Source organism: Acinonyx jubatus, chromosome A2, assembly GCF_027475565.1.
Source record: "Acinonyx jubatus isolate Ajub_Pintada_27869175 chromosome A2, VMU_Ajub_asm_v1.0, whole genome shotgun sequence".
Lineage (NCBI taxonomy): Eukaryota > Metazoa > Chordata > Mammalia > Carnivora > Felidae > Acinonyx > Acinonyx jubatus.
Genome location: NC_069383.1, coordinates 140,915,208 through 140,940,972, shown reverse-complemented (window position 1 = coordinate 140,940,972; position 25,765 = coordinate 140,915,208). Strand labels below are relative to the sequence as shown.

At 47.9% G+C, this 25,765-nt stretch overlaps 2 protein-coding genes across 5 annotated transcripts in view; both read right to left on the bottom strand.

Annotated features, from left to right (window-relative positions):
- The window catches only part of ARHGEF3 (Rho guanine nucleotide exchange factor 3), a 304,214-nt gene extending 301,145 nt beyond the window's left edge, over positions 1–3,069 (bottom strand). The window contains exon 1 of one of the 3 annotated variants that reach the window (XM_053219207.1): positions 2,839–3,069. In XM_053219207.1, coding sequence (XP_053075182.1) covers positions 2,839–3,054 — 216 coding nt within the window. In that variant the 5' untranslated portion in view covers positions 3,055–3,069. Of the gene's footprint in view, positions 1–2,324; positions 2,628–2,838 lie in introns of those variants that run through there. The other 2 variants (XM_053219206.1, XM_027039037.2) reach the window with 2 other exon arrangements.
- Positions 3,070–11,987: 8,918 nt separating this feature from the next.
- The window catches only part of IL17RD (interleukin 17 receptor D), a 70,761-nt gene continuing 56,983 nt past the window's right edge, over positions 11,988–25,765 (bottom strand). Inside the window, exons 9-13 of one of the 2 annotated variants that reach the window (XM_027039035.2) lie at positions 25,541–25,595; positions 24,660–24,770; positions 23,668–23,852; positions 19,117–20,050; positions 11,988–18,342 (exon numbers count right to left, since the gene is read on the bottom strand). In XM_027039035.2, the coding sequence (XP_026894836.2) occupies positions 18,230–18,342; positions 19,117–20,050; positions 23,668–23,852; positions 24,660–24,770; positions 25,541–25,595 (1,398 nt within the window). In that variant the 3' untranslated portion in view covers positions 11,988–18,229. The remainder of the gene's footprint in view (positions 18,343–19,116; positions 20,051–23,667; positions 23,853–24,659; positions 24,771–25,540; positions 25,596–25,765) is intronic. The other variant, XM_027039036.2, reaches the window with a different exon arrangement.

Sequence of the window (25,765 nt, the reverse complement as noted above, 5' to 3'; positions counted from 1 at the left end):
CTAAGGAACATTTATAAAGCATCTACTGTGTGTCAGGGGCCAGAGTTCAGTGGTAAAGAGGGCAATACCTCTACGCTCTTGGAGTCTGCATTCTCCTGTGTGGAGGCAGACAATAAACCCATAAATAGATACATGACTATGAACATTTCAGGTATGCTCCATGAATAAAATACAATGGGAGAATGTGATCAATACTGATGGGGGAGGGGCTGCTTTGAACAGAGTGGTCAAGGAAACCATCTCTATAGAGAAGACATCCAAGCTAAAGGACAAGATACTGCCGGACATGAGAAGAGTGGTAGAAGAGTGTGCTCCGCAACAGGAAGAGCATGTGCAAAGGCCCTGAGGAGTCTCCTGACAACTTGAAATCAAATTTTATGAACTGCATCCCATCCTAACAGCCCCACAACAGGCCAACAATCTCTGCTCCTTCAGCTTGCCTTCTCCTTTCCCCAGTTGACTTCTTTATCAGATTTTCTCAAGTCAAGACAGACTTGAATTTTCCACTGGAAGGTGTGCCCTGAGTAAGGGCACAAAGGAACACGTGTACGCTTCTACCTCTAGGAGACACAGGTAATGTTGACATCTTGACACCATAAGAACTTGGGCCTGCTCCTGTACAAGAGGTAAGAATGTCCCCACCAGCAATTCAGGATCCCCTTTTGTGGGGTGCAGGCTTTTTGCAGAAAATGATGAAGAGAGAACTCTCTGGAAAAATACACACCTGTGCTCCAAGCATCTCATGTACGTGTCAGAAGATTCCTGGAGCCCCAGGCTCAGGACTCCCATCTGTGGTTACTACCACCAAAAGATGCTAAACTGGTGCAGGCTCCACTGGAGGGACAATCTGCTAGAGGTTAGTGAGTGGAGGGGAGGGGACAAGAGCAGGTCTTTGGGCCCCTAACTACACTCCCACACTCACAGAGATGAGACAGTATCAGCCTATCAGGGGGCCTGAGAACTGAAGGAATTCCCATGGAACCTTATTCACTCCCCCTCAGTGAGGCAAATATCCAGTCACACTCTAGAGCTTCCAGAGAAGGTCTGAGACCCCATTTCTCAGCAGTGTCCTTGACAAAGGTCATCTCTAATCTCGTATTCTGAGACACATTTTGCAAAAGGCTGCTTAACCATAGGAAACATTACTGCAAAGCCCAAGGATTTTGCAGCCCAAAACAACTAAAGCGAGTAGAGCTTACCTTGATACAAGGCACAATTCTAAGAACTTTCACCTCACACAACACTTTAGCATTTGTACTATTATCCTCATTTTACAGATGAGGAAACTAAGGCACAGATGGGTGAAGTAACTTGCCGGAGACTATACAGCTAAGACAGAGACACAGAAAAGCTTTCCGCTTCCACACCCCAACCAAGAAAAAACACAGTTATACCTTGTGTTGTGCCTGAAATGCTGTAAAATAAGTTTCTGCGGGTGCGTCCAGGACAACTACCGTTTGGCAGTTCTCACATCTTTGCCCAGTGCTGGAAGCAAGCCGGGTTCTGGCATTAAAGGGGGAAAGAGTCCTCTAGGAACAAGTCGCTCTGTTTCAGCACTGTTCAAGCCCATGTTGAGGCTGACAGTGCAAAGCGCAGCTCTACCCCGTGGCAAAGCCCAAAGGCATCCAGTTCCACCGGGCTCGGCCAACTTCCACACTCAGAAAATGCTCACCGGCCTCTGGCTATGAGGCACCGAGATTCACCCTAACCCCTTGGGGTCCGCCTCCCTCGCCTCTACCTCACGGTCCTCTGGCCGCGCTATGTAAAAGATGCAGCCGCCAGCACACGGGCCGGGCGGTCCCGGAACCGCGGCCGCCGCCCTGCGCGTCCAGAGCCGCGTTCCTCGCGGCGAAGTGACCGGCAGCCCCGCGAGCCACTACCAGCAGCGCCCGACGCGACGCTGACCTGTGGGCGACCCACCAAAGCTGGGGAAGACACCAAGGAAAAGGACAGGTGGCGCCTCCCTCCCCGGAAGTGGCTCTGGGAACGTTCGCCTAAGAGCTCCCAGCACCAAAGTCAGGGTCTCCGGCGCGAGCGGCCGCCGGTCCGGAGTGGCGGTGGCGCTGCCTACCTGCGCCGCGCCCAGGCACCCGAGTTGCGCTCCGAGTGCGCCGGGACCGGACAGCGCTCCGAGTCCGCTTCGGGCACCGGGACGGGTGGGGGCGACCCGGAGGTGGGGGGTGGGGGTCCAGCTCGGGGTTGTGGGTTAAGGCAGGGGAGGAGCCAGCCCCGGAAAGTGCCCGCTCCCGGGCGCCTAGCAGGGGTGTCCAGCCAGGGAGGGTCTAGCGGAGGGGCGGGGTTCGCGGCCAGCCGCCCTCACTCACCTCGGTGCTCAGCGCTGGCTCGGCCCAGAGGAGCGGGAGAGCGCACCGCGGCGACCGCGGCGGTGGCGGCTGCTGCGGGGGCCGCTCCCCCGGGCGGGGCGGGGCCGGGGGCGGGGAGCCCGAGCCGGCCACGTGGGCGGGAGGCGGGCGGGGGACCCCCTCTGGCGCCGGAGCCGGGTGGCGCGGGACCCGGACGCAGTCACGCCCGGCTGCTGCTCGGCACTCCCCCTCCGCTAGCCCCGCCGGGGTCCCTGAGAAGACTGGGGAGGGATCTGGGCCCTGAGGCATTCTCCCCCGCCACCTAATCCAGACCCTGGCGGAGAGAATTTACAGCGTCTGGGAAGGGGTGTGCCTCCCGGCCCCAGCTCTTGAGGTGAAGGCGCTGCGGACAGCCCAGAGTAGGCTCACGGGGTTAAGTATCAGAGCAGGAGGGGACTGTGGCGACTTAGGGGGCTGCCCTGACGGCGAGGGCCGGAGCCTGTGTGTGGAGCCCCCACCCCGCTGCTAGGCTGACCTGGGGCGCGTCGGGTCTTGTCCAAGCCTCCCTTTCCTGGACTGTGAGGGTCAGAATGAGGACGAGCCAGAGCTGCGCGAATCCCCGCACTACCAAGCCCTCAGGAATCGCGGGGTTTGTGGGCGGGTGCTGAGCCAGAAAGAGCAGCAGCCTGCAGTGGCCTGGGTCACCGTGCGGAAATAGACGTGGGAATCCAACTAAAACTATTTTCTGCATTCATTCATTCAGTAGATCACCGCCTGCGGCCCTCAGGATCCCATACAATCAGAAATATAAAGAATGGGGGCGCCTGGGTGTCTCAGCTGGTTAAGCGCCAGCTTCTTGGTTTGGGCTGAGGTCATGATCTCACGGTTTGTGAGTTCGAGCTCCGCTGGCTGAGCGGACAGCCCCTCCGCCCCCGCCCCCTCCCCGTGCATGCTCGTTCTCTCTCTCTCTCTCTCTCTCTCTCTCTCTCTCTCTCTGTCTCTTTCTCAAAATAAATTGGGGGCGGGCGGGGGGAGATACAAAGACTGGCCTACAGGGATGCCTGGGTGGCTCATTTGGTTGAGTGTCCAGTTCTTTATTTCATCTCAGGTCTGTGATCCCAGGGTCTTGGGATGGAGCCCTGTGTCCAGTTCCAAGCTGAGCGTGGAGCTTGCTTAAGGCTGGCTCGCTCTCCCTCCCTCTGCCCCTCTCCCCTACTTGTTCTCTCTCTCTCTCTCTCTCTCTCTCTCTCTCTCTCTCTCTCTCTCGTTAAAAAAAAATGCCATACACTGTATGGCTCTTAGAAAAGTAAACCATCGTGATAAAAATCGAAAATTCATTAGTTGCTCTCATAATCCACGTGTGCCTTTTAAGTGCTTGATCTATTTTAACATTCACAACAGCCTCATGAGGTATAAGAGTTGTGTGGGCCCACTTCTCAGATGAAGAAACTGAAAAAGTGAAGCCAGCCCCCAGGTCAGAGAAAAGAGAGTCAGCCCAAGAATTATGGCTCTTGCCAGACTGACCTTCCATTAAATGGCAAGAACAGCCTCTGAGTGGACCCCTTCGGTCTATAACCACCACCCCCTCATTCACAGGAAGAGGGGGCTGGTGAAGGCTCGCTGGGAGGCACCTGTCCTGACAGCAGCCTCTGGGAAGCCGACCTCACAGTGCAGACCCCCAGGCCCCACGGGAGGTGTTCAGAACTGCTCTAGCAAAGCTGAGACTCTTCACTGAAGCCCCTGTGTATTGTTGCAGGCACTCAGCCTCCTAGTGCTGGGTGGCCTCTTCCTGGCCGACAGCCTGCCTTTGGGGCCAGAAACTAAGCATCTTGAGCAAACTAACTTTCATTTCAACAGCTGCAACTTCATTCCACTACAACTTTAAAGGGACTCCTTGACCCCAAACCCAGTGCCTCATTACCCACCTGTTCCTTGTTCAAAGAACAGGTAGCCTATGCAGTACTCCATTTCCAAGGGCAAAACCTATATCCAGACTCCTAGTCCTCAACCTATTCCCCCAAACCTCTTTTGTTATTCTCTCCTTTACCCCTTCCACACTGAAGAAGATCCCTACTACAACCAGCCTGTTTATAAAGTAATAATAAACAGCTTCCACTCCCCCATTAACCCAGCAGGAACTTCAGATGCACAAGCCAACACCTGGGGCTCTACTCAGGCAGCCTTATCAGAAATAAAAGTTTTATTTCCATTAGATTCCACTTAACAATGATTTGAGTATCTGCTACATGCTACACACTGTGCTGGTCTCTGGGGAACAGTAGTGACTCTCAACAGGACAGAGTCCCTGACCCCATGGAGCTTGCAGGTGATGCAGGAACAGCCAGACCCTCACCAGGCAGATGGGGAGCAGGATGCGGGAAGAGACACACCTGAGGAAGAGCTGGCCCCGATTCAGGCATAGAAAGACTTCCTTCAGGAAGTGGGCCTCAGCTGACCCTTGACCAGGCAGGGAAACCAGCCGGGGAGGGCAGAACCAGAGATGCAGAAGCCCAGAGGTGGGAGAGCACAGGGCACACGTCTGTGAGGTCTGGGAGGAATGAGACTAGAGAGGCCTTGATGGCCAGGGTGAGACACCAGACCTTAACTGTTGAAAGGTGCAGGCATAAGTGATGAGGTCCTTCGGCTGCTGAGAAATGGTCCCATTGCTGCTGAATGTGACTTTCTCATGGGAAAGTCTCCTGTACACAGCAAAGGCAATATGCATTGTTATTATTATTGCTAAAGGTAAACTCCTTGACTTCCTGTTTTATTATTCAGGGTCTCCAGAAGTCAGAACAGATCTGTAGGTAGGATATGTAGGCTAAAAGAAATCAATTTAGGGGTGCCTGCGTGGCTCAGTTGGTTAAGCATCTGACTCTTGATCTCAACTCAGGTCTTGATCTCAGGGTTGTGAATTCAAGCCCTGTGTGGGGGCTCTGCTCTGGGCATGAAGCTACTTAAACACACACACACACACACACACACACACACAAACAAATCAACTTAATCCTACAAGGGCTTATATTCAGCATGCCATCCCCTCCCACCCACACCATGCTCGGCCCCGTGGAGGGGACAGGGGAAAGGACTTGGTTCCTAGACTCATGTTAGGACTCTTTGGAGGAACAGATGATACACCCAAAGGGAGTCCTTTGGTGTGGGGGTGGGGTGGGGGAGGGATGGCAAGAAATGTGGGTTTCTATCCACCAAGTTTTGAAACTGGCAAACAGGCCAGAAGACATTGATGGTGAGCTGGTTTTTCTCCTTGAAACAGTTCAGGAGGGCCTGTTCTTGAATTCAGCCCCATCTCCTCCAACTCTCCAAGACAGGATGAAATGGGGCCAGGGCAGTCACCTTACTAACTCATCAACTGGGAAAGCCGGGTGTCTGCAGGAGGCCCCCACATGGCCTGCAGAAAGGGCAGATGATGCGGTATCACTGATCCCAACTAACAAGCAATGGCAGGAAAAGGGCCAAGGTGAGGTGCCAGGTAGCACAGCTGAGGAAAGTGACCACATGTGAAGGCACCACCAAGGACAAGGGCAAGGATGACACATTTGAGACCACTCCCCCATCCTCCTGGTGCCCACTCAGTACCACGGGGCACTGACTATTGTGTGCAACCTTACATTCAAAACCCTCTGATGAGGGGCTCCTGGGTGACTCAGTCGGTTGAGTATCCGACTTCGGCTCAGGTCATGATCTTATGGTTCATGGGTTCAAGCCCCTCATCAGGCTCTGAGCTGTCAGCTCAGAGCCGGGAGCCTGCTTTTGATTCTGTCTCCCTCTCTCTCTGCCCCTCCCCTGCTCGTGCTCTGTCTCTCTCTCTTTCTCTCTCTGTCAAAAATAAATAAATATTAAAAAAAAACCCCTCTGATGATGTAACACCACTCATTGTAAAACAATGCAGAGGGACAGCCTGGCTGGCACAAAAAAGCGTGTTTACAGAGTATTGAAAATAAATAAATAAATAAATAAATAAATAAATAAATAAATAAATATTTTTTTTTTAATGGAGAAAAAATACTGACAGGTTTAAAGAATAAGATAAAACCCACACACAAGCACACCACCTAGTGATAACCACTGTTAATTTGTGCCCTTGATTTTCACTTAACCTACTGTGAGTCTTTCCCTTTGCCATGAAATACTCTTCCGCAATATGATTGTTAAAAGCCACTTGTATGAATGTGCCCTCTTCTTAGAATCAGTCTGACCAGTACTTGGTGTGCTTCTCATTTCTCAGTATCTGGGATAAGTAACGCTTGCTAATGAAAACCCACACACAATAAATGTTGGCACACATATCTGGTTATTTCCTAAAGACAAACCTGTAAGTGGGGTCACAGGGAAAGACACTCAACTCTTCTGCAGGCAGCACTGTACAGACAGATGCCCTCTCCCTTTTGGTGGGGGAGGGGCATTGTTGAAAGATGGGGAGCATCCAGTTGAAGTGACACTAATCTGGTACAGTCCCCACCCAGGGGATGGGGATACCTGTGGAAGGATTAAGGTATTGGTCTTACTGTTCAGGCCTCGGCAATGCTCTGCAAGTGGCCACACCATTTCTTTCAAAACAGACCCCTTCTGTTCTCATAATCTTGGTTAAAGGAAAACGTGAGAAGCAAGCTTGAGCAGTGGCGTGGAAAGAGAGAGAGGGGCTTTGGAGTAGAAAACGCCCAAGTTCAAATCCAACCTGGGTCCTACCCTGGGGTAGAGCACATCACCTAAGCTCCAAAGTTCCATTAGGAGGATGTGATGTAGTCAGGCAATGGCATAATGCTTGACACAGTGGCAGCCATCCGACTCACAGGGGTGATTCTAATATGTACCATGTCACTGACTAATCTCGTGTCTACAGGAATCTAAGTCCCACAGGGAGTGAAGCCCTGAGACAGTACAAGCCATTCAAGTGACTCTCAGCTCTGGGGATCATGGTAATGGTAAATGAATAGTGACCTCATTTCAATTTGCAAAGAAAGGAATAAATGTTGTTCCTCCAGGAAACCTTTTAAAATTTACTAGTAACTGTTACTGCTTACTCTTGATGACATCAGAGACAAATGATAATGGTTTTGAGCACCTGCTATGTGCCAGGCACCATGCTGCGCCCTCTACCTGCTTTATCCTTACAACAACCCCATAAGTCAGATGCATTTTTACCCCCATCCAACAGATGAGGAAACTGAAGACCAGAGAGATGAGGTGTCTTGCCCCAGTGACAATTGAGTGGTAGGGCTGGGGTCTCTAGCTGGTTCAAGAAATCGAATCTGAGCCCAACCCAGAAGGAAGGCCTACTGTAAATGACACAGCCCTCCCTCAAGGAGCAGCCATTCTTGTGGGCAAGAGGAACCATCACATAATCACACAAGCTGAGCTGAGTGCTCCTGAAGGCAAATGTCAGGACCTAGACCATAATGAACAGTGGTCAGGGAAGGTTTGACAGCAAAGGAGGGATGGAAACAGAGAGAGAGTGTTCCAGGCAGAAGATATGGCATACGCGAAGTTCCAAGGCAGGAACACATGAGTGAGGGATCTCAAAAAACCCTGGGATGGCCCTGAAGAAAAAAGGAACACACAGAGAAGAGATTGGCAAGGGGCCAGATCAGAACATCAGAGGTCACTTCCAGGGCCACTGGCAGTTTCAAGCAGGAAGTGACCTCCTGATCAAGTAGCCATCTCTCATAGAGGTCATTGCCAGTCACTCTTGGAACTAAGACCTCCAAGAGATAGGAATTTATGTCAGTTTCTAGCCCATCAGCCACCCCAGCCAGGCTGAGGCAGACATTTAAGGGATCCCTCTTTATAGCCACACATCCCTTAACCTGCCCCAGGGGACCACCTCCCCACAGGCAGAGGGGAACTCACAGTGAGATCATGACCTGAGCCGAAGTTGGATGCTTAACCGACTGCCACCCAGGTGCCCCATTAAGGCTCCGTTTTAATCACAAGGATTCTCATCGTAACAATGAGAATAGACACATACACAGGTGCGTAGCGTCTGTAAGTACATCTAACTTCAGTGCAAAAACCAAAGGCAGGACGTGCCTGTGTTTGCATTCTGCTGCCAGGCGTGCCGGCCTTTCTTTGCTGTGAGGTCTCCTTCTCCGTGGCCTGGCCTGGCCCACACTGGTGGGAAGTGTCTATGATTTGTCTGAAAGCTGACACCCGCCCACTTCTTGGAATGTCTCTGACCAGCCAGAGGGGGCACCACCAGGCAGGACCAATCATCCTGGAGGACCACTTCTCTGTCTCTGTCCCCTCCAACTTTGTAAAGCAGAGAATTCCCTAATCTTTTCCTCATAGTCAGAGAAACAATCCCAGGGGTGCCTGGGTGGCTCAGTCAGCTAAGTGTCAAGACTCTTGATCTCACGATTTGTGAGGTCAAGCCCCACGTCTGGCTCTGCGCTGACAGAGCAGAACCTGCTTGGGATTCTCTCCCTCTCTGTGTCTCTCTCTCTCTCTCACTGTCCCTCCCTGACCCACACGCACGCTCTCTCTCAAAATAAATAAATAAACTTAAAAAAAAAAGAGTTCTCCTCCTTTAAGCAAGACCATTATATAAAAAAATTATATTACCTAAAAGAAAAATCAATGTTATTTAAAAAGACAGAGGAAAGAAAAAAAAAGAAAAATTCCCAGCTTTTGTTCACATCTAGAGTGGGGTGTGTCCATCTGCCTGGCACAGGGTCCTTGAAGCACCAAGTCCAGAAAAAAGTCTCTCTCTCAGGGCTGGCAGGTGACTAGGAAAAAAGGAGGCTGGTGAATGGAACATGAGCAGATCTGAGTTCCCGGTCAGTTAGCACAGGCTACATACGTTCAATTATCAAGAAAACCAGCATTACTGTCCTAATTTAATTTTGCTAGGAACACATCCTTCCTCCCCAACTCCCATCCCTTCCTTCCTAGACCAGCATCAAAACAACCAGGCATGAACCCTGTCTCTTCTTTCGGGGGATAAGATGCTTTAACTCAGCACCTGATGAAGTCCCTGGGCCGAAGCTCCTATCAGCAGGTAACTGTCTCCCTCCCATCCCCATCTGACCCCCACAGAACCCAAGTCTTGCTCTTCCACAGACTGACTGATAAACCACTACTTACCAAGTGCCAGGCACTTCCAAGCATGACCACGGGTGCTTCATAAACCCCATCTCATTTCATCCTCACAATAGCCCCTATGCAGTGGGTATTAGTCCCAGCTTGCAGATGAAAAAAACAGGCTCAGAGCAATTAGGTGATTTGCCCACAGTCCCATATATAGAAAGAGACGGACTCAGAAGGGAAGGGATCGTGTGTGCATCTTGCCCATTACTGTGTTGCCAGTACACACTTTAGACTCTCAGGTGAATGTTGTAAGAGCATTGTATCATCGGTAAATGTGACAGCTGGTGCAACATCCTCTCCAGAAAGAGCCCCGGGAGCCAAGCTCACTGATCTTGCATTACTTTCCCTTAATCCCAAAGACCCTATTTGAATTTTGTCTCATTGCAAAAGGTCTCACCTCAGGTTTGTGTCCTTCCCTCCTTCATTGCATCCTCTACCTTATCGTATTCTTGGACCACTTCTGATTTTGTTCCTGTGAACAGTGAGGGCACGGTATGCTGGGGCTAGGGGTGGGAAACAGACATTTATTGAAGGCCCACTATGCCCAGGACAGCAAAGATATATTTTTATGTCTCCTTCCACCATCTGCTTAGCTTACTGTTAGTAGTCTCTTATTCAATTAAAGCAGATGAAATTCTAATTAAAGCCTGCAAGGGAAGCTGGTCTTTGCTACCTTTAAAGTTTGCATTTCTAAAACAAAGTAAAGCCAGTGTTGAGGCCCCACAGATGCTGGTGATTATAAGAACCCTAAACAGGAGCACCTGGCTGGCCCAGTCAGTAGAGCATGTTACTCTTGATCTTGGGGCTATGAGTTTGAGCCCCAAATTGGGTGCAGAGATTACTTTAAAACTAAAAAGAGGAAAAAGAAAAAAAAAACCCTATGCAGCTGTAAAAACAGGCTCTATTTTCTAACACTGTGGTAAAAATTAGGGTTTCTCTGCTGTCCAAAGAGGATATTCCTCCTAATAGGTAAGAATTCACTTACTGCACCAACTGCCCAGTAAGATTCTTCCAATCAAGTCCTTTTAGATCTATTTGCTTAACCTGTGAAAGAAATCTACTCTCAATATTTGGATAAGGGAACCAAGCCACCATAACTTGGCACTCCAGGTCCTTCCTTCAGCCTATCGGCTATACAGAGGGACAGTTCAGCCTACTGGTTAGGGATGAGGATGCTTCAGTTCGATGTACAAATCTCTGAGCTGCCAATCCCTTGTCTGTGCTCTTGGCAAAGCTAACGGATTTCCTGACTTCAGCATCTCAAAAATGAGAGTGCTAGTAGTACCTTGTATATTGGGTTGTGGTGAGGAAAGACACAAAGAGCACTCAGAGTGGGAACTAACATCCTGTGGTTGTCTGTCCTCACTTGCTGTCCCCACTAACGTTATGGGAAAGCACTCTACTGCCTTTGGCCACACGTACACTTGCAAGTCCTCCCCCACCTACCTGGGCGGCCAGACCTTTACCAAGGGGACCTGTGAGCAGCCTCGGCAGGGTTTGCTGCAGCTCATATCCCAGCTCTGCTACTAGCTAGCTGTGAGATCAAGAGTAAGGGACAGCCTCTCCAAGCCTCTGTAAAATGGGGACAGTACGATTACCCATGTAGCAGAGTATCTGTGAAACTAAATGAGATGATGGCGTGTAAAGCATGTGGTGCTCAAAGGTTGGCTCTTAGAAATGTGGGGAAATGGCAGGGAGCATGGGAAACAGGAAATGAATGGGGAAAAACATGCAGTCTCCTGGGTGAATATGAACAGGAAAACTGCAGGCTATGCCAAGCATCAGAGGCAAGAACACGGCTGAATTTCCGCCTCAGCAGTGCTTCGCTCAGAGCGGTTTTTTGTTTTGTTTTTTAACAGTCCTGCGGGGAAGGGTAGGGGGAAGAACCAGCGGACAAGGAAAACCCAATGTTCCCAAGACCCAACTCGTCCACCATATTCTTTTCAGACAATGGCCAGGAGTCTTGTATCCTGTGTCCCTGCTGTTTCTTACCACTTGTTGTCCTGTCCTGGATACCTGTCATTTCTGAGCACTATGTGCCAGTAAGCACTTCACATTCACCATCCTGAGGGAGGGCCTTTGGCCCATTCTAGAGATGAGAAACTGAGGCCCAGAAGTGCAGCCACAGGGTCACAGTGGCAGAAACAGAGCTGGGAACTCACCCCAAAGTTGATGGGCACCAAGAAGTTAACTCACAGAGTGCTGGCACACAGGAGGTGGGATAAGGTCTATAGGAAGAAATAAAAAGGCACTTCTTTGTCTTATTGGATGGCAGGAAGTTTGTGGCTCCCACATTTCAGTGGCTCTTTTCAAATTTCTGAAAAGAAAGCCCATTTGTTCTGACAGTCAAATTTCTCCTTGATAGGAGCATCCCTGCTCCTGACTCCACACAGGCAACACATCACTGCCCACCGGAGGGCAAGGCAAACAGCCACGGCAGCAGGTTTCATGTGCAAGAAAGACATACTGGCTACCCTCACCTCCTCACCCTGGATATTCTTCCCCCTTCCCAGAGGCAGAGCCCTCGGAAAGCTGTGCTAGGAACCCAGCTACTCGGGAAACAGGAAAGAGGACCTAGAATCATGAACCACTGCAATCTTAAAACATTTTATTTGATGCAGAAATCCTAAGGTACAAAAACATTTTGCAAATGTCAGCTGTGACCTACTGTCACCTATTTACAGTTATGTACAAATCAGATAAGACATTGTTTTCAATGTAAAAATATAGCACACTGCTACACTCCTGCTATTCCACCAAACCCCACAAAGGACAAACTTAAAGATGAAACAAAGACAATGGCAACAACCACCATGTTCCAATGTTCCACAGGCTTTCCCCCCCTAGATCGTAGTCACAGGGAGCTTCTGAAGTGGAAAAAAAAATAGTAAAAATAGAAGTTACCTACTCTCTAAATGAACATGTGGTTTTTACAAAAGTTTTTGCTTTGTCCAGACTCACCATGGTTTTTCTTGAGAGAAAAAACACAAGTTTTACATAACAATTACACATTAAGTGTAATAACCCAAAGGAATTTGTCTAACAGATGGAGCAGCCAACTTTGTCTACAGCATGTACAAATAGAAGAATGCTTCTTTGAATATTCTCCACTGACATTTTATTTGATACAAATGTCAGAGATGCAGTCATAATAGTTTGCTTTTCTCAGACTTCTGATTGCGCAAAACACAGTGCTAGGTCATTTCAGAGCCATGGCCCCAGCCCTTCAGAACACAGGAAAGCTCCTGGAAGAGTCTGGTCCCTGCTGAACTTCAGGCAGGAAACAAAGAGCAGGAGGGGGGACAATTGGCCAAAATTCCCAAGAGGTTGTCCCTCACCTTCCTTACAAGTTAGCCCTTAGCAGCTGCTATCTTGCCGGTGATTAAGCTGAAGTCTGAACCATCTAATAATATTGAGTCATGAATTAAAGGCAAGGTCTAGAGGTATGTAAAATAGAATCCAAAATTGGGAGGGAGAGGTAGCTACCACTCAGAAGGTAAGAGTTGGTCTTGATGAGAATTTTGGAGCTCAGGAATGACATCAAACACATCAGGAATAAGCACCAAGTGTCTGACCAGAAGAGGGGAAAAGAAAACACAATAGAAGACGATTGTTGGGGAGGAATGGATGGGGCGACCAAATAATCCTCAAAATGAATGCAGGCGATATACCATTTTTAAAAAGTGCCATTGTATTTATAAGTAGTAAGAGAAGCTGGGCACACGAGAATTTCCCTGTAATCCCCATCCTGAGCTTGGCCTCACAAGGCACCAATGCGAAGAAGGCACCACATTCTGTTTCGGCAAGCAAACAGAGTGTGAAGCTGGGAAACAGAAGAGCAGTGAAAATTATTAAGCCCTTGGAAAACAAGAGCATGAAGAATGGTTTAAGTAGGTGGGATTATTTATCACTGAAATAAAAACACCAGGGGGATGACTTCACTGTGGTTTTCAAATACACGGAAGGTAACCAGCTGTTCTTCTTCCACTACATGCAGAACAAAAGAAGGCTGGTTTGAATTTCTGTAAGATGTACAAAGAACTATCTGATCAGCAGGGCAGGTTACAGAATTTCCCTCACTGAAAATCCAGAATCCCATCCATAGCCATATGTCTGAAATAATTCAGGCTCAGCCCTGGCTGACACCGGCAGGGGAGACATCCTAGATAATCCAAACTTTCTCCCAGCTCCAAAACTCTGAAATTGGAATCCAAGCTATTGGCTTACAGTCAGACTTCCTTTTGTTTATTTTCACCCTGAGCCTGGAAAGGAGGGGACACAGAAAGGATGACCCAACACCCCAGGAGGACTCCTAACTGATCTCTCGGTATCAGGAAAAGCTTTTGTCTGGATACTGTTTCACATCTCCAAAACACAGTCACTTCACAGATCATTTAAAACAGAAGACAATGCAAATACCTGGCTCTAGTGGACACTTGGGGATTCCCTGCCCTGCTCCCCACAACGCCTGCTTTTCTCATTAAGTCTTGGCCTGAGCTCAGAATTGCACATCATTTAAAAAATTATGAAGCCAAGAACTAAAACTATAAATAAGGCCCTTTAGGTTGTGGAGTTTAAATGAAAATTGTTCCAAGTGTTATGCTTTTTAAATTGGGGAACATAAATCTGATTTTGAAATTAGTAACTGGCCTGCCTTTCTCTTAAGGCACCATGAAACATAAAGAAGCCCTCAAACATTTCAAATACATTCACAATCGTATCAAACTACCTTGGGGGAGGCAAGGTGGGGAAGAAGCAATCCAGACACCAGCTGCATTTAGCAAGAGCATTTTCTGGTGGTACCAGACATCTGTAATTACCATGAACGCTTTTCATTTCAAATCTTACAAGGCAGAGGTAGCAAACTGGCATCTAGTGGGCCAAATCAGGCCCACTCATGTGTTCTGTTGAATCTGAATTGAAAAAAAAAAATCTCTTTTAATTTAGTTGCCAATACTTTAGAAAATTAGAAACTTTCCTATCCAATTCCAGATTCTCAGCTTCTCTTGAAAAATGGGAAGATCAGGAGACACCACATGGCCACAAATGGCTGGAGTAGCTGTCCTCCTATGGGTGGGACACGGAGCACTTCAGTTTGCCACACTCCCCACCGTGCCCTGTGGTCTCTCTGACACTGAGAAGGTAGGTCATTGCCATTTATCACCACACTTCATTGATCTGTCGTCCTGGCCCGCTGCACTGGCACCTCCTGAAGGCACAGCATCCGCTAAATAAAAGCGGCAGTCTTCACCAACGATATGAAACAAGAAAGGCTAACAACCTTCACGCTGTTATTGTCCACATCTCTCCAATAAAGACACAAGGAAGGATTCCTCTCCCCTAAGAACCAAATTAGCATTGAGGCTATTGGGGACCATGGGGTTTTCTTTCGTAAGAGGAAGGTGTGTCATTTCTTCTCTAGGAGTAAAATAGCTTTTTCTTCATTTGTTTCTTTTAAAAGATGCTCAACTCTGAAAAAAGGAAAAGTTCTGAAAATCATGTAACTCCACACTTTTGGAGGCACAGTCTTCCTGTTTATTTGTGCTTAAGTCAGGGAACCTGAGACGAGGGCTTGGCTAGAAAAAAAAAACACCCCACATTTGCAGCTATGAAGTCGCAAGACTGAACTTTAATATACAAACACGCACGACCTCAAATTATGACCCATTGATTCTGATGATGTCATAGTTGCTAAAGACATTTTTGAACTTCTGCTCTGGGACTGTCTTCAGTTATTACTAATGTGTTAACCAAAAATGGTCTCATGACTTTAAGGTCCCATCTCATTTTTGGTTCAAAATGCTATTCCCCAACCTGAGGGCCTGGGCCTGGACCTGGACCTGAATGTCTTCTGATTCTCTCTGGAGATCAATGTGCCTCAAAGGCCCAGGATTTGGCCCTCTGGAGGATCTCCTGCAGGACGCTCTGTCCATTGTGTGGCTGGACTGGGTCTGTCCAGGTGGTTCTTGTTGCTCGTGGCCAACCTCTGGGAGAAAAACACACCTTTACCTGGGCTTCCACTTCCCCAATCCATCCCTGGACAAAGCTGACTATGTCAGATGCTAAGTCCTTTCTGTAGGGCACTAGGGAGTTAAGATGAATACCTAGCTCCCTACCTTCAACTACCTTCAAGATTTGCTTACCTGGGTCCTTGGACCTACTCCAGGTGTCCTGCCCAGAGAACACCAGCTAACTTAGCCACACAAGCCTCTTATTCTCAGGGCCAAGGCTTTTTATTGAGATCATCCTTATATTCTAATTCTTGTTTCCCCAGTTTCAAGAAGCCTGTGATTCAGTAGAACCTTTATCTGAATTCCGTGTTATCATTTCCATTGCCTGGAACAATGTATCAGTCAAAAACTGCAGGTCTGCTTAAAACAGATGTTTTGCCTTAATCTACAAGGCAACTGTTCTCATTCCCAGCACAAGATGGGGAGGTTTAAAAAAAAAAAAAAGTGAAACTAGTAAGGCAAAACCACGAAGTTGGGACATCTCAACACTGTGGTTTTGCTACTTGGTATGTTAGAGTCTGCTTGTGTTGAACATAAGAAACATTAGTATTTGAAAATAAGTATCCAAACCATAAATCCAAACGAAAAGTTTACCTGATTTTTGGTCTAGCACATTTTTTCCCTTGCATTTTCACAAGAAGGAAGTTCATTTAGCAAGCTCTCTGCCCACATGCATGGAGCTCAGTTGATGTTCCCCACCCCCTGCCAGTCCTCTGTGCTGTTCCTGGGGTCACTTTCTCACAGATGCCTCATTTTCTGTGCAAAGCTGAATATCTAACCTAAAAGTAGCTCCTCGGGGTTCCTTTGGAGCACGTACCATTCCTTGGCTTCAATCTCTCTTGATACTGTTCCAGAGTGAATTTTCACGTTAGCAAGTTTGGACTGACCAATCTCCCTTGCAGAACGTATCCTGACGGTGGAAGGGCAGGGCAGGCATATGTGGGCAGGAGCTCTGCCCTTGTCCCAGACTCTCCAGTATCATGGAACATCTCTTCTCCAACCGGATGCCTGGTTCTGTGGGGGAGGTGGTTGTGAGGCTCACTTGTCTCCCCTGCAGAGCAGCTGCAGGAAACTCGATGCCAGAGAACAGACAAACGCGTTCTTCCCCCAAGAAGCCGTCAGCTGCCTTTACAGAGCATGGAGTGTGGCATTTGCATCAAAAATACACACAAACCTCTTCTTTGCAGCAAGGCTGCAAACCTTCCCTTCCCACCTGCTGAGCATGTGCTTGGATGGAAAGTCCTGCCTCATTCTACCTCCCAACCCCTCCTTGAGACATTTCTCAGTGTCTCCCTTAATATTGGTCCTACCTGCTAAAGGAGTAAAACCCAGGGTCGCCTGTGTAGTGCTGAGTAAAAGCAGGGTGCCCGAAGCCAACAGCACCCACGGAAAGGGTGGAGAAAGACGCTCACAACCCCTCAAGGACACAGGGAGAAGGGATTCCACAAAGACATCATCACACACATGCTAATAGACAAGCAGGATTTGAACAACTGTTTTCCCTTCGGAAGGAGAAATTCTGTAGAAACTTCATTCATTAAAAACAACATTTGCTTTTCCTTTTTTAAAGCAAATTCTTTCCTCCTAAACTCTAAATACCTATTTTTGGCAGGAGCACAAGAGGCCAATCTTTCACTGGGTAAATACAACAGAAACACACAGCAAAACATGATTCACAGGCTGAGTTGTGGGGGGAGTACTTTGAGATTCAAGAATTGAATGACTTCAGGTTTCATGTCTTCTTCAGATGATATTAGAAGAGCAAACTCATCTTTGTGACAGTCTCCCCTCCACCTTCTTAAAATGAGATTTATCATTAGTCAAAACCAGTTCAGCAGATTAAGTGGCTGCCACCTGCACATGGCCATATTTCAATGGATTCTGATCCCTGATATTCTGGACACAGCTTTAGATCAGAAGCCAAATGAAGCACGGACTCCGGCTTCCAGGAATCCAGCCCAGTTGGGTATTAGTCTTTTAAAAAGAAACTTCCAGGCAGCAACATCTAAGATACTGCGCAGTAAATGTAACCCCGGGAAACTTGGTGGGCAGATCCCACCCCCACACGAAGCCTACTCAAACCAAGAGGCGGTCCTGTGTCCTGAGTTTTGCTGCTTTCTGGACATTGACCAACCTATGTCAGAAAGAATTGTCTAGATGGTCAGCCTGACCCTGCAGCCCCCACCTCAGTGTGCCATGGCACCCACGAACACATAAAGACTCGTATTATGAAAGGTGATACGATATACAGTCACTTCCTTGACCTTTGACTCAGAGCTTTTTTAACATCCAAGCCATTGTAAATTCTACACCCAAAACAGACAAGAACATCACCTGTAAGAACATGGATTCCAGATAGACTGGCACTTGATTTCTGTGGCTGTAATGGTACTAAAAGTGCTTCTTCCACAAAGCATTTCCAATCAAAGTAGCCAACAGCGAATGGGCAAAGTTGGAAGAGATAAATAAAATCTGAATGAGCAGTGCAGGTACTTTCCTGTTTCTCTGTGCATGTTTCCTCCCGACCTCCCAGAGTTGGCTCTAATCCAAGGTCTGACCTAAGGTGACCAGCTGCCGTCAGACCTTGTGGACATGCCTTCCAGATATCCATATGGTTTTAGAAAATTGGAGACTTTGCCAAGATATCAGGTAGAGGGATGGGGCAAGGAGAGCAAGTACTGGCCCGAATTTCACTCCAAATATACTTGTAGGAGACCTCAGCTCCAAGCAGACTGCTCAACCAGAGAGAAGAGCTGGGGGACCAGAGAGAGGCAGCAGCTAAAGTGGCAATGCGTAGACTCTTCTGTTTTGTTACAAAGGGGCGACTGTGTGGAGTTCACCAGTGTAGCTGCAGCATCCAGGCTCTGCTCGGCACGCCCCAGAGGTGAGGAGCTTAGAAGGGAAGGCGGGAGGATCCTCCTCACCTAAGGAAAGAAGACAGGGCAGAGACACGTCATCGCACTTCACTGGGCTGGGGGCTAAGGCCAGAGTGTGGCTGCATCTGGGCTGGGACTATGGGCTTTACAAGCGAGGCAGGCATACCAACCAGCTCAAGACAGGGCACTCTCATCCTGGTGGCGGGATCCCTTAGCCCAGGGTCAAGGGTTTGCATGCATGACTCCCGCTGGCCACAGGGACCGTAAGGAGCAGTCCCAGATGGCATCCTGCTGGTGCTCCCTTGGGAGGTAGGACTCTTCTACAGAGCCCTCCCACCTGGCCCTGTGCTGAGATATGATGGAGAGAACATCGTGTCCATCAACCCCTGGATCACAAGATGTGGCTTTCAAAGCACTGGCATTGGTGAGGGGTGGTGAACACCTCAAATCCCAACAAAGATACAGGTCCACAGCCCCTCATCCGATACCCCTGGGGCAAGCTGGCTTGGCAGTCAGATGTCTGTGGAGTTCAGGAAGGTGATATAATGCACACACTGCATGTTACATAACACCACTTGTGGGGCCTGGGCAAGCTCACTGTAACTTAGCATCAGTATTTCTGCAGTTCCCGTGAACACTCCCAGTGCCTGGAATAAATCGGGACTACCAATGGAGTTGGGTTACTTCCCATGAGGTTTCATTGCCAATAACTCCACCCGAAAATTAGGAAAACCCTTGCATGAATTTGGGAATTAGGGACAAAAGCTGTGGCCTGCATCAGGAACCCAACCCAAAGACACTCTGGGCTCTCCTGCACCTTACCCAAGCCGGAGGAGGAGGACACGCTCTCCGTCAGTGAAGATGTTTCTGTTTGATCCGCTGAGAGTCCTTCCATTAGAGGCAGAGACAGCTCCGAGGAGGGCACGGATGAGTCGTAGATGCCCGAGTCTCGGGGCATGTCCGAGGGGCTGGCGGCTTTCACCACGTGCAGCAGGGGGCGCAGGACCGAGCCGCTGCCGGGCCCAGGCCCCGCCTCCACGTCTGGGTCCAGGCCCAAGGGCTGGCCCTCCGAGGGCAAGTCGGCCTGCACCCCGGGGACCGCCTCGGCCTTGAGGCAGAAATCGCTGTCAGGGCCTGGTTTGCACATGACATCATTTAACACTAAGCCCGAGTCAAACTTCTCCAGCACTGGCTCCCGGTAGTGAAGTGGGGTAGGGCGTAGGGGAATGAATTGCTTCTCAAACCAGTCGGGCTCCTCATCGATAAATTGGTGCATGTTGCAAATGGCGACGTAAAGGGACCGACCTGATTTGCTGCGAAAGTAGTTCCTTCTGCTCACCTGCCCGGGGTACTGCCCGGGCTCCGGGAGACCGTGGTCTCGGGAGTGCAGGTGGGAACAGAGCTGGGGAAGGTTGTCCATGAGTTTGTACTTGGTGCTCAGGTCCAGGATGCCGGGAACATCTCCCTCGCAGGAATAGTCGAAGTAAACGGTGATGAACTTGCTGAGCTGGGTTGAGGAGCTCTGTTTGGCCTGGCGGAGCTTTTCAGCGATGGCGGACACAGCTACCAGGAAGAGCTCGCCCTTCCCGGAGCCCCGGCCGCTGCCTTTGTGCTTGTAGTTCTTCTTGTCCACAAAGTACTTCATGCCTTTGGAACACACCACGATGATGAACTGGGACTCATGGATCTTCTGGATGACCCATTCTCTCTGTCCTTCTCGGCAAAGACTGAAGTCTTCCCACAAGTCCAGAGCCACCTGGAAATAGATCACAGACTTCACTCACCCCAACCGCTGAGGGGGGGGGGTGGGGGTGGGGGGGGTGGGGGGGGGCCAGGTCAGGTCAGGTAACAAAAACAAGAGTGTTACAAGAAGGTCACATCATACATCCCTTGAGTATTATCAGCACTGCCGTGTGCAGGCTCAGAGCTGCTGGGCTTTGAGAACAGCTCACATTCTGTGGGTGATGGTCACATGCCAGGCCCTCTGCATTGTGCCCCTGTTTTAGCCTAACGTGGGGCCATTAACACACTCACCCTATGAGGGAAGATCCTGAAGAGAAATCTGGAAGGTGATGATGGAAGGATCTGGGTGAAGGACCCCGAAGTAGGCAGCAAATGGGGCTCACATCTGGATGCCAGAGCTGCCCACAATGCTGACTGACTCACATCTAGAGAGCGTGACTGACAAAGACCTCCTTGGCCCCAAGGTCAGCCACACTGTTTACCAGTCAATGGCCAGAGAAGAGAGGGTGGTGGACTGTAGTAACACAGCCACTCTCCTTAATGCACTTAGTGAATGACTGGCACCTCCCCCCATGACTTCATGGCAATCTATGGGGTCATATCCCTAGAAGGCCTTTAACCCCAAGGAGCCTCTGGGAGGGCATTTGGGGGGAGGGGCACTGACAAAGGAAGGAAAACCAGGCACGCATGTCCCCTTCAGAGGGCTTCACCTTCTCTGACCATTTTCATGTGATTCTGCTGAAAACGTCTCTTGGCAGTTGTATCAACCTTTCTTTCTGTGGCTCAGAAACTAATTCCCGGGGGTGCCTGGGTGGCTCAGTCAGTTAAGTCTTCAGCTCAGGTCATGATCTCATGGTTCTTGAATTCGAGTCCTGCATTGGGCTCTGCACTTACAGTGTGAAGCCTGCCTGGGATATTTTCTCTCTCCCTCTCTCTTGCCCCTCCTCCATTTGTGCACGTGCTTGCTTGCTCTCTCTCTCTCTCTCAAAAATAAACAAATAAACTTAAAAAAAAAAAAAAAAGGAAACTAATTCCCAGGGGCTATGCCTGAGTGCAGGAGCCACTGTCTCTTATGAGGAAGGGTGTTCTGAAATGATTTTCTTCCTTTTTGGGTCTAAGGTGTTATCAAAGGGAAGAAGGTCCCCAGTATTCACTCACTTGCTGAAAATAATCCTAAATCATCTTATGTTTCCTTAATTCTCACTAGCATTATACATTCTAAAAGCTAACTAGAAATATATACCAAGCATTTTAAAAATTTTCCCATCTTTGACCCAGCAATTCCACTTCCTGGCTTCTATCTCTGGAAAATCATTAGAAAGGATCAATCATTAGAAAGGATCAATCAATATGAAATAACTCAATTATAGTAAATTGATATTATGGAGCATGTGGCTAAAGTTGCATGGTGCAGTCATGCTGGAAAACAGTATGGAGGTTCCCCAAAAAGTCAATACTAGAACTACTCTATGATCCAGCAATTGTACTATTATGTATTTCTCCACAGAATACAAAAATGCTAATGTACCCCGATGTTTATAGCAGCATTATCAATAAAAGGCAAATTATGGAAAGGCTCAATGTCCATCGATAAAGAAGATGTGGTTTATATACACAATGGAATACTACTTGGTGATGAAAAAGAATGAAATCTTGCCATTTGCAACAATGTGGATGGAATAGGAGGGTAATATGCTAAACGAAATAAGTCAGTCAGAGAAAGACAGATATCATGTGATGTCACTCATATGTGGGATTTGAGAAACTCAACAGATGAGTTGAGGGGAAGGAAAGGAAAAATAAGATACAGAATAACAACAGAAAGGGAGGCAAACCATAAGAGACTCTTTAAACACGGAATGAACTGAGAGTTGATGGGGGTGGGGGATTGGGAGGGTGGGGGATGGGCATGGAGAAGGGCACTTGTTGGGATGAGCACTGGGCATTGTATGTAAGTGATGAATCATGAAAATCTACTCCTGAAGCCAAGACTACACTGTATGTTAGCTAACTTGACAATGAAAAAAAAAAAAGATGTGGCATGTATATATTATATATTATACATTAGATGTTATATATATCTCATTATTACATTATATTACATATACGTCCCACATGATGGGACATTACTCAGCCATAGAAAAGAATGAAATCTTGCCATTTTCAATGACATGGATGGAGCTAGAGAAGATTATACTAACCAAAATAAGTCAGAGAAAGACAAATACCATATGATTTCACTCATATGTGGAGTTTAAGAAACAAAACAAATGATCATTAGGAAAAAAGGGAGAGAGAAAGCAAACCAAGAAACAGACTCTTAACTATAGAGAACAAACTGATGGTTACCAGAGGGGAGGTGGGTGGGGGATGGGTGAAATAGGTGATGGGGATTAAGGAGGGCACTTGTCCTGATGAGCACCAAGTGTTGTATGGAAGTGTTGAATCACTACTGTCTATACTGGAAAATAATATTACCCTGTATGTTTTACTAACAGGAATTTAAATACAAACTTAAAAAGTAATGAAATAAAATTATAGTTTACATAGAACTTTCAATAGTGTAAAAAGTTATTAAATGAAGAGACAAGGAAAAAATCATTCCAATCACCCCAAAATGGAAAACTGTATGCATGACTTCATCTATGTAGAAAGGAACTGGAAGGAAATACACCAAGTATTAGCTGTGGGTCCTCTTTTCTCCAGGTTGAGATTACAGGCCATTTTTTTTTCTTTGTCATCCTTTAGTGTTTGCAAATTTTCTACAGTAAGCATTACCCTCATAATTGGAAGACTTTTTCCACCTGAGGCTAGTTACAAAGTAGAGCAAATGGGTTGTCTGTGTGGCACCCGCTAGAGCTTGTAATTGCTTTTTTAGTACACAGGCCAATCAGCCTATCTCTGTAGCTTCATGGGTCAGCCTTGTAAATAGGTGTTCCTGACACTAGGGGGCAGCCTCGCTACATGAAAAGACTAAAACCAACCAGGAGGCAGAGTATCAAAGCACAAACAACTTCAATTACACAATTACTGTACAATTCTTGCATTGGCAAGAAAGAGTGTGCCTTCCATGAGAGCTTCAAACTTCACTCTAAAATTAGCACTATGACATTATAGAAAAGCTACATATTTAGAGCTTAATTCAAAAGAATAGGCAAGAAACCTGAGTGGACCATTTGAGTACTTCACAAATTATTGTTCTTTCTTAGCAAAACTTCTCCAAAGAGCTGTCTAAACCCAATGCTTTATTTTTCATGTTCTCTTAGACCTTTCAAGGCTCACCAGGATATTTTGAGTGACCACCCCCCAACACTCCCGTTGCATGTTTCCAGGGCACATGCTGCTTCCCTCCATGCAACTGCATGGTCTTTTTGATGTTTATAAAACTTCCTTCCAGGTAGGTACCACTAAAGGCTTTTGAGCAGGAGTGTTTCAGGGTTAGGACTAAGCATTAGGAACCATTTAGTGCTGGCGATGGGTAGGACAGACTGAAGAAGTGTGAGGCTGACCCCGATTTGGAAGCCAGCCCCTGGTGGAAGGCAAGAGCCACCAAAGGAGGCAGGGAGGTGGTGAGGAGCATGGGAGCATGTGTCCTGCCCAGGGGAACAGAAGAGACTTCAGACTCCTCACCTCACAGCCGCAGAAGTCCTGGAGGAAGTAGGCAAAACACCGGACAACATTCATGTGATTCTGGCCATCTTTACTGGAATAGCAGAGGAAGACCTTCGGCCGAGGCCAGAGCCTCTCTCTGGGGAGTGCCGTGGTGTACGAGGAGGACTCAGAACTCTCTTCATCTAAATGTGAATATATATTTTCTAAATTGGAAAAGAAGATAAGGTTGATGCCTATGAGCAATGCTTTGTCCTGTTTCCTGAGACTCAGGACCTAATGCCATCTTCAAGAAACAACAGTTGACATGTCTGCCTGAGCATGTGCCCAGTGCCCCCCCCCCCCCCCCCCCCGCCCCCAGCCCCTGGGGACACCACCGGGAATGGGACAGCTGATTTCTCCAGTGGAGCAACAAATGGCCAAGATTTGTTGTTCGCCTGACACTGACCTCAAGTAGGCTGGGAAAACTGCACGGACCACCCTGGCCAGCAGAGAGCACCCAGAAGCAGCTGGTGCTCCAGGTGTTAACTACCAGACCAATTAAGCACTGACAGCTGAGCTTCTTAAACAAAAGGGGTGGGTGGGAGAAAAGAAAACCCTTTTACTGAGGTATAACTTATAAAGTATATAACTCAAGAGTACATCTCAACAAACTTTTATCTAAATATATACCTGTGCAACCACCACTCAGATCAAGGTATGAAACATTTCCAAGCTCCCCCAGGAAGTTCCTTCCCAACACCTGACTTTTATAAGTGATCACGCCCTACCTCTGCCCTTACACCTTTAAACTTCCTTTATGTTCTTGAATTTACTACCTTAAATTTGAGAACAGAATTACAGCTTCGTGTTCATGGCTCCTGAGGTTAAAAATCAAGCATTTTAATGCCAGGAACTACAGGAGCTATGTGGCTTCCCAGATGCCCACTCTGGGTGGGACCAAGGGCTCCCAGGCTCCCTCTGTTGGCCGTGGTCCTGCCAACCTGGGGGGAACACACCATACAGAGAGATACCTTGTTGCTTCTTGCGGCACATCACGGTGAAGAGGGTGGCAAATGCGGAGATGACAACCAGAGGCACGGTGATGGCAACAGCCCTAATGGGCCCCGCCCACGGGGAATGTGCTGGGAAATTTCAAAGACAAGAAGCTTGAAACTTAAGCAGCACAAGGTCAAAGGGAAATCTCCCCCCTACCTTTTTAAACACAAGCTGCGTAACAGATTCTAGAACCTCTTGACCACATTTCTCTAGTACTGGTCTGGTGATTATAAAAGGATTCCTTTTAAAGGGTTATAGGAATCAATACCACAGTTAGAGTTGCCGGAACAGTAAATACCTATGAGTGGGAATTCTGCCTAAGGAAACCTCACCTCCCACCACTTTTCTTCCAAGGACAAGTGACTATTTAGTCCCAGCTACACACAAATACACACCAACCACACTGGTGTCAGTTTTCCAGACACTGACATTAGGATGGAAGGAAAGTCAGCTTTGATGGGATAGCTTTTCTTTTTATTGTTTTTAAGTTTATTCTGAGAGAGAGTGTGCACACACATGTGAGAGGGGGAGGGGCAGACAGAGAGAATCCCAAGCAGGCTTTGCACTGTCAGTGCAGTCTGACTTGGGGGGATGTGGGGCTCAATCTCACAAACTGTGAGATCATGACCTGAGCCAGGTGAGCCAAGATCATGACCGGAGCTGAAATCAAGAGTCAGATGCTTAACCGACTGAGACACCCAGGCGCCTCGGATGGAACATCTTTTTAAAAGACAGGAGCTCAAATGCTGTGTTTTGATTTTGTAAAACATGAAGTATAGAATGTTATCAAATAGCATGGCCTGCTGTAGTCCTGTGCCAACATTTCACACAGAAAATAAAAAAAAAAAAATCATACCTGGCTTTAAGGCATAATGCATCACTTTTCTTGTTGTATTAGTGTCATCCACCAGCTACAAAACAGAGGATGCTGTATCGTTATTTTATAAAAGTGATAACATCTCAACAGATTCCGTCCATGTTTCCATATGTGGACAGTGGGGGGTAGGAGGAAGGAGAGCTGCTGTCTATGATCACGAATGAGCCAGGACTAGACATTACATCAGCTCCATCTCTGCTTTAC